This window comes from Pseudophryne corroboree, chromosome 4, assembly GCF_028390025.1.
Source record: "Pseudophryne corroboree isolate aPseCor3 chromosome 4, aPseCor3.hap2, whole genome shotgun sequence".
Lineage (NCBI taxonomy): Eukaryota > Metazoa > Chordata > Amphibia > Anura > Myobatrachidae > Pseudophryne > Pseudophryne corroboree.
The window spans coordinates 689,633,464-689,650,887 of NC_086447.1; the positions used below are offsets into that span (position 1 = coordinate 689,633,464).

The window sequence follows — 17,424 nt, forward strand, 5'->3', positions numbered from 1 at the left end:
ACAGGGTGATCAACCGATGCATCTGAAGATGCGATCCGGACCACTTGTCTAACAGATCCCACTGAAAGATCCTTGCATGGAACCTGACGAAGGGAATTGCTTCGTAAGAAGCTACCATCTTTCCCAGGACTCGCGTGCAGTGATGCACCGACACCTGTTTTGGTTTCAGGAGGTCCCTGACCAGAGATGACAATTCCTGGGCCTTCTCCTCCGGGAGAAACACCTTCTTCTGTTCTGTGTCCAGAATCATGCCCAAGAACAGCAGACGCGTTGTAGGAATCAGCTGCGACTTTGGGATATTCAGAATCCAGCCGTGCTGTTTTAGCACTTCCCGAGATACTGCTACTCCGACTAACAACTGCTCCTTGGACCTTGCCTTTATAAGGAGATCGTCCAAGTACGGGATAATTATAACTCCCTTCTTTCGAAGGAGTATCATCATTTCGGCCATTACCTTGGTAAATACCCTCGGTGCCGTGGACAGACCAAACAGCAACGTCTGGAATTGGTAATGACAGTCCTGTACCACAAACCTGAGGTACTCCTGGTGAGGTGGCTAAATGGGGACATGTAGGTAAGCATCCTTGATGTCCAGTGACACCATAAAATCCCCCTCTTCCAGGCTTGCAATAACCGCCCTGAGCGATTCCATTTTGAACTTGAACTTCCTTATATAAGTGTTCAAGGATTTCAAATTTAGAATGGGTCTCACCGAACCGTCTGGTTTCGGTACCACAAACATTGTGGAATAGTAACCCCGTCCCTGTTGAAGGAGGGGAACTTTGATTATCACCTGCTGAAGGTACAGCTTGTGAATTGCCGCCAGTACTACCTCCCTTTCCTTGGGAGCAGCTGGTAAGGCTGATTTGAGGTAACGGCGAGGGGGAGACGCCTCGAACTCCAGCTTGTATCCCTGAGATACCACTTGTAGAACCCAGAGATCCACCTGTGAGAGAACCCACTGGTCGCTGAAGTTCCGGAGACGCGCCCCCACTGCACCTGGCTCCACCTGTGGAGCCCCAGCGTCATGCGGTGGACTTAGTGGAAGCAGGGGAGGATTTTTGTTCCTGGGAACTGGCTGTCTGGTGCAGCTTTTTCCCTCTACCCCTGCCTCTGGGCAGAAAGGACGCGCCTCTGACCCGCTTGCCTTTCTGAGGCCGAAAGGACTGTACTTGATAATACGGTGCTTTCTTAGGCTGTGAGGGAACCTGAGGTAAAAAAGTCGACTTCCCAGCTGTTGCTGTGGATACGAGGTCCGAGAGACCGTCCCCAAACAATTCCTCACCCTTATAAGGCAAAACCTCCATGTGCCTTTTAGAATCAGCATCACCTGTCCACTGCCGAGTCCATAATACTCTCCTGGCAGAAATGGACATTGCATTAATTCTAGATGCCAGCCGGCAAATGTCCCTCTGTGCATCCCTCATATATAAGACGACGTCTTTAATATGCTCTATGGTTAGCAAAATAGTATCCCTGTCAAGGGAATCAATGTTATCTGACAGGGTATCAGACCAAGCAGCTGCAGCACTACACATCCATGCTGAAGCAATTGCAGGTCTCAGTATAGTACCTGAGTGGGTATACACAGACTTCAGGATAGCCTCCTGCTTTCTATCTGCAGGCTCCTTTAAGGCGGCCGTATCCTGAGACGGCAGTGCCACCTTTTTTGATAAGCGTGTGAGCGCCTTGTCCACCCTAGGGGATGTTTCCCAACATAACCTGTCCGCTGGCGGGAAAGGGTACACCATTAGTAACCTCTTAGAAATCACTAATTTCTTATCTGGGGAACACCACGCTTCTTCACACAATTAATTTAACTCATCAGATGGGGGAAAAGTCACTGGCTGCTTTTTCTCCCCAAACATAATACCCTTTTTAGTGGTAACCGGGTTAATGTCAGAAATGTGCAACACATTTTTCATTGCCGTAATCATGCATCAGATGGCCCTTGTGGACTGTACATTTGTCTCATCCTCGTCTACACTGGAGTCAGACTCCGTGTCGACATCTGTGTCTGCCATCTGAGGTAGCGGGCGTTTTTGAGCCCCTGATGGCCTCTGAGACGCCTGGGCAGGCGCGGGCTGAAATGCCGGCTGTCCCAAAGCTGTTACGTCATCGAACCTTTTATGCAAGAAGTTAACACTGTCGGTTAATACCTTCCACATATCCGTCCACTCTGCGGGGCGACATCACACTTATCGGCTCTTGCTCCGCCTCCACGTAAGCGTCCTCATCAAACATGTCGACACAGCCGTACCGACACACCGCACACACACACAGGGAATGCTCTGACTGAGGACAGGACCCCACAAAGTCCTTTGGGGAGACAGAGAGAGAGTATGCCAGCACACACCAGAGCGCTATATAACAGAGGGATTTACACTAACACAAAGTGAATTTTCCCCCAATAACTGCTTATATCACCTTTTGCGCCTAAATTTATGTGCCCCCCCTCTCTTTTTTACCCTTCTTGTAGTGTATACTGCAGGGGAGAGCCTGGGGAGCGTCCTTCCAGCGGAGCTGTGAAGAGAAAATGGCGCCGGTGTGCTGAGGGAGATAGCCCCGCCCCCTCCGCGGCGGGCTTCTCCCGCTTTTTTAATAATGTTAATGGCGGGGTATTAGGCACATATACAGTTTATAACTGTATTATGTGCACATTTGCCAAAATGTATACTTATTGCAGCCCAGGGCGCCCCCCCCAGCGCCCTGCACCCACCAGTGAACGGAGCGTGTGGTGTGCTGTGGGAGCAATGGCGCACAGCTGCAGTGCTGTGCGCTACCAGATTGAAGACCGGAGTCTTCAGCCGCCGATTTTCTCCTGGTTCTTCCGTCTTCTGGCTCTGCAAGGGGGACGGCGGCGCGGCTCCGGGAACGGACGATCGAGGTCGGACCCTGTGTTCGATCCCTCTGGAGCTAATGGTGTCCAGTAGCCTTAGAAGCACAAGCTAGCTGCAAGCAGGTAGGTTTGCTTCTCTCCCCTCAGTCCCTCGTAGCAGTGAGTCTGTTGCCAGCAGATCTCACTGAAAATAAAAAACCTAACAAATACTTTCTTTTCTAGTAAGCTCAGGAGAGCCCACTAGGTGCATCCAGCTCTGGCCGGGCACAGATTCTAACTGAGGTCTGGAGGAGGGGCATAGAGGGAGGAGCCAGTGCACACCAGATGTAGTACCTAATCTTTCTTTTAAGAGTGCCCAGTCTCCTGCGGAGCCCGTCTATTCCCCATGGTCCTTACGGAGTACCCAGCATCCACTAGGACGTCAGAGAAACTTTAATTACTGAATTGAAGGAAAAGCAAATCAACCTACTAGGGGTGGTTCTGCACACTCAGAATTCCCCTGTGTGCACCATTGTATCTGATAAGCTGTATTTTTTTTATTCAGGATAACTATTTGTACTATTTGTTCTCTTTAGTGAAGTATGTTCCACTACATTTAATTGGTGTACAAATAACCAAGGACATTTATTTGGCTGTACTTTGTTCTGTTTGAGGAACTGTGTTCAATAAGCCTGTTTTCATTCATTCTGGTACAAGGTCAATTCACTTTGTGTTGTTGCACAATACTCACTGGATGCTATCATAATTTTATTGCACTAAAGGCGCCTTTTTTTATTACATATGAGAAGCCATAAACAGGTAAAGTAACCTAATATAAAACAGTAATCAGACAGCATTCAAAATTATAATTTCTTAATTACTGCTTTGCATAAGGAAAACAATATTCATACTGTGCTTTTAAAATCTTTTATAGAGAGGCAAGCATAAAATGCAGGATCTAATTGTATAACAAGCTCTCATGCTACAATAAAGGAGGCAACAGAACACACACCTGAGGAATAATATGACTAGTGTGAAAAGTGTAAGGATACAAAACAAAAGACAACTGAAGTCACCGCTATAACTACTACTGCAAATCTGTGTTTGGCTAGCAAATAAAAGCATGGGATTGGGGCCCTTTGATGGTGGCAGGGCCATAAAAAGGGGTGTGCGAGCGGTACCCTCACTCGGATTGCAGGGCTCTGTTGGTGTCACCATTGCTGCCCCATGGCCCTTTCTTGTGGCTAGCAGGATGCCCAGAACAACATTCTTCAGGCACTATTGCTTCAGCAGTGCCCCCCGGTGCACCCAAAGGACATTCCAGGCACTCACAATGCTACCTGTGCAGCAATGGCTTTAACCACTTAACTGACAATTTTTTTTTCTCAAAAAACTGCTCAGAAATTGTCAGTTTTGAAAAATTATTTTAGAGAAAAAAAAAAAGGCTTGGGGGGTTTAATTTACACTTCCACAACGGCTGCTATTGTCTGCAGCTGCTGGGTGGGGGGATCCTGCCGTGCTGACTGATCAGTAATCGGCAGCACGGCTAACACTAGGCAGGGAGCGGGGACGCTGAGGGACTTTCCAGTCCCTCTGAGAGTTGCAGCAGAGGGAAGTTTCCCTTCCCTGCAGCTGCAAGCAGTGTGTATCTGACTGGTCGCAGATGACCAGGTCAGATAAAGCACTTGCTGGCATGGTCGCATCTGATGCGAACATGCCAGTCAAGTGGTTAAAGAAAAATGTATTAGAATCCGAATCATGTGTGTTAATAATATGTGTGTAAAGTGCATAATTGTTTAATTAATTCTTGATGCTTGGTTTGTGTTCTTGTGTTTTAATCTTAAATCTTTTGACCCCTTGTCCATTTTAAATGGACATTATTAAAAAATGTATTGCACAGAGTGTATTGTGATGACTGTATTGAAATCCCAATGTACACTTAAATGTAAGAAAATACTGTGAAAATTTCCAGCAGATGCTAGAGGAACAAAATATCGAATAGAGCGAATCATCATTTTTTTTTTTGTATGAGCTACAATGTTTTATGTACTAAAGACGAAAATTACCAAACCATATTTTTGGGGGTTACTGAGTGCATCATTCATCTACTTTACCAGTGTCATTACGGAAACATGCAATGGGTCATAAAGGGATAAATGAATGCTTAGTCTTACCCAGGGCTTAAAGTGGTCCTGGAGAGGTGGTGGAACTCATTTACCCTGCCACATCCCCCCTCCTCCCCCTCACATTAAGCAAAGCCAGTGCCATTGTTAGGGTTTTTGGCATCCCCATGCAATCTATAAATTAGCGCCCTACTTCGCATACTTTATAAAGGGACATTGATCTCACAAAAAGCAGCATGGTATCACAGCAGTACCCCCAATTCAAATTATACCACACAGTAGCACAATCTTATTTACATTATACCGCATGCAGTGCCCCTTATATACGATGCCCACAGTAGTGCCCCTTATACACAATTCCAATAGTAGTGTCCTTTACACATAATGCCCACAGTTGTAGTGACCCTTATATATAATGACCACTATGGTGCTGCTTATACACATAATGCCCACAGAAGTACCGTTTATGCACAAAATGCCCACAGTAGTAGTGACACTTATATACAGAATGCCCACAGTATTTGTGCCCTTACACATAATAGTAGAGATGAGCGGGTTCAGTTCTCCGAGATCCGAACCCCCCCGAACTTCACCTATTTTACACGGTTCCGAGGCAGCCTCGGATCTTCCCACCTTGCTCGGTTAACCCGATCGCGCCCAAACGTCATCATCCTGCTGTCGGACTCTCACAAGATTCGTATTCTATATAAAGAGACGCGCGTCGCCGCCATTTTCACTTGTGCTTTGGAGATTGAACGGAGAGGACGTGGCTGCGTTCTCTCCCTGAAAAGCTCTGTAATTTGTGCTCAGTGTGCTGCAAATATCTGTGCTCAGTGTGCTGCAAATATCTGTGCTCAGTGTGCTGAAAATATCTACGTTCTCTGCCTGAAAACGCTTCATATCTGTGCTCAGTGTGCTGCAAATATCTGTGCTCAGTGTGCTGCATTGTGCTCTGTGTCAAGTATACTATCTCTGTGCTGCATTATTGTGAGCAGTATATAGTATGACAGTGCAGCATTTTGGTGACCAGCAGTATACATATATAGTACAGTACAGTAGGCCATTGCTGTATCTTGCAGCTCTGTGTCAAGTATACTATCTCTGTGCTGCATTATTGTGAGCAGTATATAGTAGGACAGTGCAGCATTTTGGTGACTAGCAGTATACATATATAGTACAGTACAGTAGGCCATTGCTGTATCTTGCAGCTCTGTGTCAAGTATACTATCTCTGTGTCAAGTATACTATCTCTGTGCTGCATTATTGTGAGCAGTATATAGTAGGACAGTGCAGCATTTTGGTGACCAGCAGTATACATATAGTACAGTACAGTAGGCCATTGCTGTATATTGCAGCTCTCTGTCAGTGCTCAATATCTGCTGCATTGTTGTGACCAGTATGTATACTGTACTGTGCGACGTGTGTTATACACCTGGTGATTTTATACATCCTGTAATCTGTACTGAGCGTTGTGTGAGATACACCTGGGGATTATACACCCTGTATACTGTACTGTGCAATGTTTGTGATACACCTGGTGATTATACACCCTGTATACTGTACTGTGCAATGTTTGTGATACACCTGGTGATTATACATCCTGTAATCTGTACTGAGCGATGTGTGAGATACACCTGGGGATTATACACCCTATATACTGTGCTGTGTGATGTGTGAGATACACCTGGGGATTATACAACCTGTATACTGTACTGTGCAACGTTTGTGATATACCTGATGATTATACACCCTGTATACTGTACTGAGCGATGTGTGAGATACACTTTGGGATTATACATCCTATATACTGTACTGTGCGATGTGTGTTATACACCTGGTGATTATACATCCTGTAATCTGTACTGAGTGATGTGTGAGATACACCTGGGGATTATACACCCTATATACTGTGCTGTGTGATGTGTGAGATACACCTGGGGATTATACACCCTATATTATTATTATTATTATTATTATTATTATTATTATTATTATTATCCTTTATTTATATGGCGCCACAAGGGTTACATAAATAATCAAACAGGAAAACAGCAACTTACAGTTGATGACAATATAGGACAAGTATAGGGTAAATATACATAGTTACATCAGCAGATGACACTGGAATAAGTATCAGGTGGCAGAAGACTGCTGGATGTGGTACAGTTGAAGATTATTAAAGTAAGACAAAGGATAAGCACATGAGGGAAGAGGGCCCTGCTTGTGAGAGCTTACAATCTAAAGGGGAGGGGTAGACAGACATGGGTGACACAGATGGGGTACATAGAGAACGTGGTACAGAGGGTTATGATGAGATTTGGCTGGGTTTTGTGAAGAAGTGGACCCCCAGAAGGCACAAGTCAATACTTAACATTGCAACATTTTACTGGGCTATGCAGGAGAAAAAAAAATAAAAAATCGATAACTTCTACCGCTTTCAAAAAGGTCAATGGAAGCTGAAATAATGGACAACTACCTCATGGAAGCCAGATACAGTATACCAAACAGTACTTAGCAGAGTTAGGAATGAGTGCTTATGAAATACAGTAACATTTTTTCATAATATTTCAGAAACTGCATGGCTGGTCTCTTGCACTCTTTTGCTCTAATACACCACCTGCTTTAGGATTTATATTCAAAAACATTATGTCTCCATAATCCCAAAAATCTCAGTCTTCTTGGAAAGTGGTGTGTTCCTTTGTAAGGGAAAGAGAACAAACGTTCTCAAACAACGGTTTCTCAATTTCTTTTTCCTCTGGGAAGGGATTGTGGATTCGCAGGAATTTCTGAGCATTTCTGTAATCAGAAAGCAGCGACTTTCTACAAATGTTTACGAATAGTTCCAGTGATTTTGTCATTTTCTTCCAGTGATTTGGACCAATAATACCATTGATTAGAAAGAATAATTCCAGTGATTTTGTCATTTTCTTCCAGTGATTTGGACATAATACCATTGATTAGAATGAATAATTCCTGTGATATTGAGGTGTTTGTGTCACTTAGCTTAGCCATCCAGCGACCACAGTGTACCTCTTTTTCGCTTTTCTTTGCATCATGTGCTGTTTGGGGCCAATTTTTTTAAGTGCCATCCTGTCTGACACTGCAGTGCCACTCCAAGATGGGCCAGGTGTTTGTGCCTCCCTCTTGGGTCGCTTTGCTTAGAGGTTATTAATACTATGGGATCAAAATTACCCCCAAATTATATGATTTAAGCTGTTTTTGAGGGGTTTTGGAAAAAAAACACCCGAATCCAAAACACACCCCAATCCGACAAAAAATTTTCAGGGATGTTTTGCCAAAACGCGTCCGAATCCAAAACACGGCAGCGGAACCGAATCCAAAACCAAAACACAAAACCCGAAAGAATTTCGGTGCACAGTTCTACATAATACAGGTTGCGTATCCCATATCCAAATATTCCGAAATACGGAATATTCCGAAATACGGACTTTTTTGAGTGAGAGTGAGATAGTGAAACCTTTGTTTTTTGATGACTCAATGTACACAAACTTTGTTTAATACACAAAGTTATTAAAAATATTGTATTAAATGACCTTCAGGCTGTGTGTATAAATGGTGTATATGAAACATAAATGAATTGTGTGAATGTACACACACTTTGTTTAATGTACAAAGTTATAAAAAATATTGGCTAAAATGACCTTCAGGCTGTGTATATAAGGTGTATATGTAACATAAATGCATTCTGTGCTTAGATTTAGGCCCCATCACCATGATATCTCATTATGGTATGCAATTATTCCAAAATACGGAAAAATCCGATATCCAAAATACCTCTGGTCCCAAGCATTTTGGATAAGGGATACTCAACCTGTAGTAGTGTCCCTTACACATAATGCCCACAGTAGTCCCCATTATACACATCTATGCCTCTGTCACTCCAGCAGCTCACCACCTGTGTCCCTCCAGCAGGTTCCCCCACCTCTCTTGTCCCTCCAGAACCCTCTCATCTTGTCTTCAAGATGCACAGAGCCTGCTCCTCTTCATGGCTCTTCTTCACTTCAGTGCTGGTGAAAGCATGACATCACATACACTGTGCTAGAAATAAAAGCCACTGGGACTTTAGGAGGGATACAAATTCTATCCGGCAAACACAGTATGTGTGTAAGTACCAATAGAGGTGGGCTGTAGGTGGAGGAGGAGCCACCAGGACCTGAGGAAAGGGGAGGTGTCTGCAGCTCATCAGTAACACTAGCGCCACCTACGTCACCTGTTGACATAGGTGATGCGTGTGCTTTCCTGTTGGAATTACTGTGCAGGGCCAAGGAGGAGGTGGAACTAGTTCCCCCTACCATTACAGGTGGTGAACTCAGTTCCACCTCCCCCCCCTCCCACTTTAACCCCTGGTCTTACCTACTGTATATTTTAGTCCACATGCACATTGCATTAAGTAGATCCGGTGCAGCCATCAGGGGGGACTGTGGGGACTGGTATATCGGGCACATACAGAGAGGAGGACCCACCCCTGGATCCTACTGCCAATATCAGGAGAGCTGCACAAGGCTGTGAAACAAAAGCGGGCTGATGAGGGAACTTCTTAAAACAAGCCTTCCCTGCATATCAGCTCTCTGTGAACCGTTTCTGTAGGCAGAGCCAGATTAACAATCGGGCTGATGGAGCTGCAGCTTCAGGCCCACACCCAAAAATAGGCCCGTCACACCTGCAACAAGTCTCGGATTTTACTGCAGCATCCTGTGTCCTGCTGACAGTCTGCCTGCCCCCTCCAGCATCAGCAACCACCACTCCCCGGCCGCAGCGCCGGTGGAACAATAGCCGCTGCAGCCGCTGGCATAGATGTTTTTTACTGATGGTGGTGCAGCGGAAGGCTTTCATAGCCCTCCATGTGCCACATGCTCAATGAGACCTGACGCCTCCTCCACGCAAGTGTGATGTTAAAAATCCACAAAGCTGAATATATTGCCCACCACCAAGCTCTGGTCTGCGAGCAGGAGTCGGAGAATCGGTGGGAACTCTGTGTAGCGCCTCCTCTAGATAGCATTGTTATCACAGGCCCCCCTTCCTCACAAAATACCCTTAGTATTTCCCACAATAAGAATGAGAAATCATATTCTTTCTTAAAATATATGAATTAGAAGGATGCGATCAAGATCCCGCCGGACGGAATCCCGGCGGTCGAAATACCGACGCCGGAATCCCGACCTGCACAATCCCGACATATTCTCCCTCCGTGGGTGTCCACGACACCCATAGAGGGAGAATAAATTAGTGTGCCGAGCGTAGCGAGGCACCGTGCCCGCAGCCTGGCGAGCGCAGCCAGCCCGCAAGGGGCTGCGTTCCGCTCGCCAGCCCTGTTGGGATTGTGTGGTCGGGATTCCGGCGTCGGTATTTCGACAGCCGGGATCCCGTCCAGCAGGATTTAGTACTGATCCCGAATTAGAGGGCTTGGTGTAGTTTAATGAGAAATTATATGCTTTCTTAAAATATATGAATTAGAGGGCTTGGAGCCCTTTAACATATTCGGGTGATAGTAAAATAAAGTGAAAAAGGGTGTGAAAACACTTTTTTCCACATAATTTTAGTAAAGATAATTGTTAAAAATACGCCCCGTTAAAGAGAAAAAAATAGCTGGCGCTGTTCACATAGAGTTATACATATAACTTTTAAATGTTATTTTTAGCTATTTGGTTCAGGGGAAAGGAGCTAAGAGTCTCCACACTACAGGAAGGAGCTAAGAGTCTCCACACTACAGGTGAGCAGCTACCATAAATCATTACTGTTTGGGATTGGATTATTCACTACCTACATACAAAACGGTATTCATATCAACTTCAGGTTATAAAAAAAATCTAATCTACATACAGGTAAATGAAATATAGATTTGATAATAACATCTATATATATATATATATACATATATATATATATGTATCTTTAAATTATCCGGCACTCCTGATATGACGAAAAGCAGTGACCTGGGTGCCCGTGCTGTGTTTGTATAGTCCCTCTATTGCTGAGTAAGCAAATGGTAAGTCACTCCAGGTTACTGGAAAAAGGGTTTTAATGGTCCATGACAAATTCCATGGTCAAGCAATAGTTAAATATGCAGCATGGCAAATTCTCAACGGCTCGTTTCAAGACCTAGTCTCGTCTTCAGGATATATTGCCGCTGCTTGTGTGCTACATGGCTGAAAAGAACATAAAATGCTGCGGAAAGCATTTTATGTTCTTTTCAGCCATGTAGCACACAAGCAGCGGCAATATATCCTGAAGACGAGACTAGGTCTTGAAACGAGCCGTTGAGAATTTGCCATGCTGCATATTTAACTATTGCTTGACCATGGAATTTGTCATGGACCATTAAAACCCTTTTTCCAGTAACCTGGAGTGACGTGCCATTTGCTTACTCAGCAATAGAGGGACTATATATATATATATATATATACTCACACACACACACACACACACACACAACACAAATGGGCATATTCAATTAGCAGCTGTCTAGTTGCTGGCTAAAACCCTCATGATGTGGGGAAAGGGTATTCAATTAAATAGCCTTTTTCACATGTCTAAAATCACACTTAAACCCACTGATTCAACGTAAGCTGCTGAATCAATGGGTTTTCCCTGCACGTGAATTCCTGAATTTGACTTTTTTTGTGGACTTTCCTCCCAGCTCATGAAGCTGCAAGGTTCAGTCCACCATCGGGTTTTCATGCATGGGATAATCCCAGCCGATTGAATAAATCCTGCCACGGCTAATTGGATATGCCCGCCAGTATGTAAATAAGAACCGTCATAATAAAATGGCACTGCTAATGTTTTGGATCCAGCAGACACTTTTGCAAGCTGTATAATCACATAACTTTAATGATTGTATAGGTTGAAAGTTGGATAGATAGATAGATAGACAGACAGACAGACAGACAGACAGAGACAGACGATAGATAGATAGATAGATAGATAGATAGATAGATAGATAGATAGATAGATAGATAGATAGATAGATAGATAGATAGATAGATAGATAGATAGATGAGAAAACATTGTCACACTCAGCAACTGTAACTGTTTCCGCACTTACCACATTTGGGATAGGTTACAATCAGAACATCATCTTCTCTGGCTTCCAAAGATTCTAGGGCTTGAAATGTAGCCTCACTACAGAGCCCAAAGGGGTACAGAATTCCCTTATAATTAACTTTTAGTTCCTCTGGAGTCTTCTTGCTGGCCTCTTCAGCTATTTTCATTACTACTTCGAGGTATTTGGTTAGCCTTTCAGAGTTAGACATCTTCCTGCAGTGGAACAGAAGAATGAACTACAGTAACAGAGCTTTCACTAGGACTTCATTATATATGAGGCACAGTGAAGGAAGTGATTTGTGATAACACACACACAGACACACACACACACACACACACACACACAGTGCTGCACATTTCATGTACACACCCACTGACAGAGAACGCAGCTTAATATTGCATCATTATTCATTATTCATAATTATTCTAGAAAACTACTAACTGCTAAAATAATAACAAACATCAAAAATGAGGGGTATATTTACTAAATGTCGATTTTAATTGATTTTGTTTGATTTTTAGATCACCCTTAGAGGGGTAACTAGGGTTCATGGCGCCTAGGGCAAATGAAAAAGTGGCGTCCCCCCAAAAAAATATAAATAAATAAATGTCAAAAAAATTTTTTTATAAGTGTATGGATAGATAGATAGATAGATAGATAGATAGATATGCAGGGATCAACATTTTTTTTTTAAGGTCTAGAAGCCAGCTTAAAGGTCAAGGAGCCAGACCAAGTCAACCAAAACATATGAAAACTTCTATAGAACAACACATACATGACTTCTTTGGCCTTCACGTTTCCCTGTACGCTATCAGACCACTCTACATGTTAGTCTCAGGAACCCAATTCAAAGTATGTCATTGCGTAGTGTCCACCAATTCATAGTATGACATACACAGTGCCCCAGATTCATTAGTCTGATGTACCACAATGCCCCAATACATAGCATACCACACCATAGTGCCCTCAGTGAGCTAATGCATCTGAAGATGGCATTAGCTCACTGAGTGCAATGGCTCAGCCCTGAGATCCCTCTCCGGTGGGCCATTACCTCATTGCACAAGTGCAGCTTGAAAATTGCACTTCCACAGCCAGTGGCGGATCTAGACTTAACTTTTAGGGGGGGGCGGTTTAAGAATGATGACTCCTCCCCCTAATCATAGCCCCTCCCACTTAGTAATGCCCTTCCCGTTCGCTTCTAAAATTTCCTATTGTTGCCATTACTAATAAAATGTTGCCAGTTAGTGGAGAGAACCCTGCGCACTGGTGATACAGACTGGTGAATCGCCATTCCTTCCATCAGAGGTGGTAGAGGCTAAGACAGTAGGGCAATTTAAACATGCATGGGATAGACATAAGGATCTCCTTACAAAGAAATAAGGATCAAATAAGGTTAGAGATAAAAATAATGTTAAAAAAAAAGGGTCAGACTAGATGGGCCAAGTGGTTCTTATCTGCCGACAAATTCTATGTTTCTATAGCACACAGAATGAGCCGAAATTCACATTATAGCACACTGAATGAGCCGAAATTCACATTATAGCACACTGAATGAGCTGAAATTCAAATTGTAGCACACCGAATGAGCCGAAATTCACATTATAGCACACTGTATGAGCTGAAATTCAAATTGTAGCACACTGAATGAGCTGAAATTCACATTATAGCACACTGAATGAGCCGAAATTCACATTATAGCACACTGAATGAGCCGAAATTCACATTATAGCACACTGAATGAGTCGAAATTCACATTATAGCACACTGAATGAGCCGAAATTCACATTATAGCACACTGAATGAGCCGAAATTCACATTATAGCACACTGAATGAGCCAAAATTCACATTATAGCACACTGAATGAGCTGAAATTCAAATTGTAGCACACTGAATGAGCCGAAATTCACATTACAGCACACTGTATGAGCTGAAATTCACATTGTAGCACACTGAATGAGCCGAAATTCACATTATAGCACACCGAATGAGCCAAAATTCACATTATAGCACACTGAATGAGCCGAAATTCACATTATAGCACACTGAATGAGCCAAAATTCACATTGTAGCACACTGAATGAGCCGAAATTCACATTATAGCACACTGAATGAGCCGAAATTCACATTATAGCATGCAGAATGAGCCGAAATTCACATTGTAGCACACTGAATGAGCCAAAATTCACATTATAGCACGCACAATGAGCCGAAATTCACATTATAGCACACTGTATGAGTTGAAATTCACATTACAGCACGCAGAATGAGCCGAAATTCACATTACAGCACGCAGAATGAGCCGAAATTCACATTATAGCACACTGTATGAGCCGAAATTAACATTACAGCACGCAGAATGAGCCGAAATTCACATTACAGTACACTGAATGAGCTAAAATAATCCAGGCACTGGGGCAAGGGGAATCCTACCCCCTTATTAACTTACACTGGGGCAGCGAGGCAAAAAAACACAGGGGGAGGGAGGGAGACGTGGCACACACACACTTTAGCTAGGAAGGGGGACATATCATACACTTTAGTTTGGAGAAGAGGGGGGAGAAATGGCACACAGACACTTTAGTTAGGAGGAGAAGGGGGGGTGGAAGATATGGCACACACACACACACACACACACACACACTTTAGCTTGGAGGGGAGGAGACATGGCATACATTGACACCTACTCGTATTTTGGAGTCCGACTCCGCAGCAGCATGAGGAGTCGGGATGGAGGACGTCTTGCCGCGGTGTTGGGAACAGGGGTGGAGAGCGGTGCAGCGTGGCGGGGGAAGGGGAGAGAGAGAGCATCCTGACGCGCATACAGGGAGGAGGGGGCGTGGTCAGAACAGAGGCCGGCGGGGACAGGCTACAGTGATTGTGTACACTGCTGCCTCTGCCTTCCCTTCTCTGTCTCCTCAGAGAACGGACGGCAGAGGCAGCAGTGTACACAATCACTGTAGCCTGTCCCCGCCGGACTCTGTTCTGACCACGCCCCCTCCTCCCTGTACGCGCGTCAGGACGCTCTCTCTCTCCCCTTCCCCCGCCGCACTGCACCGCTCTCCACCCCGTTCCCAACACCGCGGTGGGACCCGGCCTCCATCCCGGTGCCGGTATGTGTAGGGGGGGCGTTCGCCCTAATCGCCCCCTGCTAAATCCGCCACTGTCCACAGCAGCCACAAATGGGCCCGTAGGTACTGTAGAAGTAAAGAGCTCACAAAATGCAATCACTTTACTTCCGCCTGATCACCTGAAATCCTTGAATTAAAATTCCAAATCTTTATTACTGAGATATGCGGCAATAAGGATTCTTAGTGTTTAGGCTTACACTGCATTTTATAATAAATATGCCCCTAAATATTCTCTGTAGGTCACTGTGGAACATGTGTGTGCGCTATATAAATAATTTATTAAATAATAAACGTGGGGAGTTAGTACATCGATGCCTCTTTCAATATACTGCAGCTCTGGAAGCAATTCCAAAAATATACTGGTAGGTAAATTGTCTCCCAACAAAATTAACATAAATGTGTGTGCGTGTACTGGGGCAGAGACTGATGTGAATGGCCAAATATTCTCTGTAAAGTGCTGCGTAATATGTGTGCCCTATATAAATAACTGGTAATAATAATAATAATAATAATAATAATAGTAAGCACCCATTACATCTGGTAAAGATGAGTTCTGTGCTCTAATAGAACGTGTTTGCATGAGCAAATATCTCTATAAATTCTGTACCTAGGACAATGAATCCCAGTGCCTTACTTTGGGGGTCATTCCGAGTTGGTTGCACTAATAATTTTTTGCTGCTTGTGCGATCAACTTGACGCCACCTATGGGGGAGTGTATTTTAGCATAGCAGGGCTGCGATCGCTTGTGCAGCCCTGCTATGCTAAAAAAGTTTCCTGCAAAACAAGACCAGGGTCAGACTTACTTACCCTGTGCGATGGATCCAGCGACGAAGGTCCCGGGATTGACGTCAGACATCCGCCCTCCAAACGCCTGGACACGCCTGCGTTCGGATCTCCACGCCCGGAAAACGGTGAGTATCCACCCTGGAACGCCTCCTCACTGTCAATCTTCTTGCGATCGCGCTAGCGATCACTTTCTTTCTCTTCTTGTCGTTGCCCGGCGATGGCTATTACAGGCGCCGTGCATGCGCAGTTCCGACCCATTCGCACCGCAGCGAAGAACCGCTGCATGCGAACAGGTCAGAATGACCCCCTTTGTTCACATATGCAGGAATGTAATTCATTAGTAAAATTAAATTGCTGGAAAATTGTGAATTACCTTTGGTGCACTGTATACTGCTACAGGTGCGGAGAAGAGCTGGCCCCAGGATCTCAGAACCTACATTAGTTTCAGTGATTTGCTTGGATTATGTTCAATTTGAAAGTATGTCAAAGGTGAGGGTTAGGAGAACCGAAAGGTGCTAGAAAAACCTTCTAGCAGTTAATCATTTTAATGTCAGTAACGTGTTGTAAACTAAAGGGCAAACAGCAATAGAACAAAGGTTAAGTTAGAAGTTTCTATTCCAAAAACAGAAACATCCCGCTATTATCAGTAGACTGCACATGCACTGCAAAAAGTAATTGCATATTGCCCATTCACTGCCCTGTGCATAGACAATTTGACAGAGTTATCAATTTGATCCAAGCATGGCTCAGTCTGTGAAATGAGTGTTTCTAGATAGCAAGTGGGTGGCTACCTTGTGAATGTATGGAAAAGATTCATCTCATTGGAGTGTCGTGGGTGTGTGTGTAGTCAGACCTATTGTATGTGTTGGTTTGAAGAATATACATGGGGAATGGTTCCTATTAATTATGGATATTTTGCACCCAGCATGCCTCCATTTCTCTCTCTCTCTCTCTCTCTCTCTCTCTCCCTCTCTCTCTCTCTCTCTCTCTCTCTCTCCCTCCTCACCTTCTCCCTCATCTCTCTCTCCCCATCTGTCTCTCACCAGTACTGTATTAACACGTGGTTGGGCCCCTAGGCTTTCAGGTATCTTGGGCTCCCCCCGGCACTTCAATCTTTCACCCCACTTCAGTTGACATTTTGGAAGCAGCGCTTATGTCATCATTTACAATTTTAATATTCATACAGAAGGCCAATTGCCGCTGCGGCAGCGTTTACAGCACAATTTGCACCATTCGCCCCACCCAATTTGCATCCCTTTCACTCTAAAGATCTAGCTACCCTAAGGGGAAGTGAACACTTTTGATTGATATCCTACTGCGGTCAAGTGTAATGGCTGTCATGGGAATTCAGCCGAATGAACAAGTCACTAGCAATTTAATTCTCCCCTGTGGCAATAAAGCCCATTTCATATTGGAATGGGAATAATTAATAATATTATTGGTAACAGTATGTGTTATGTATATAGGTTTAAAAATTGTATAAGCTAACTAAATGATTTGTA

The 17,424-nt window shown here is 44.1% G+C and overlaps 1 protein-coding gene across 2 annotated transcripts in view; it reads right to left on the reverse strand.

The window, feature by feature from the left end:
- The window catches only part of LOC134910172 (sulfotransferase 6B1-like), a 109,426-nt gene extending 93,055 nt beyond the window's left edge, over positions 1-16,371 (reverse strand). Inside the window, exons 1-2 of one of the 2 annotated variants that reach the window (XM_063917897.1) lie at positions 16,296-16,371; positions 12,008-12,219 (exon numbers count right to left, since the gene is read on the reverse strand). In XM_063917897.1, the coding sequence (XP_063773967.1) occupies positions 12,008-12,215 (208 nt within the window). In that variant the 5' untranslated portion in view covers positions 12,216-12,219; positions 16,296-16,371. Of the gene's footprint in view, positions 1-12,007; positions 12,308-16,295 lie in introns of those variants that run through there. The other variant, XM_063917898.1, reaches the window with a different exon arrangement.
- Positions 16,372-17,424: the final 1,053 nt, after the last annotated feature.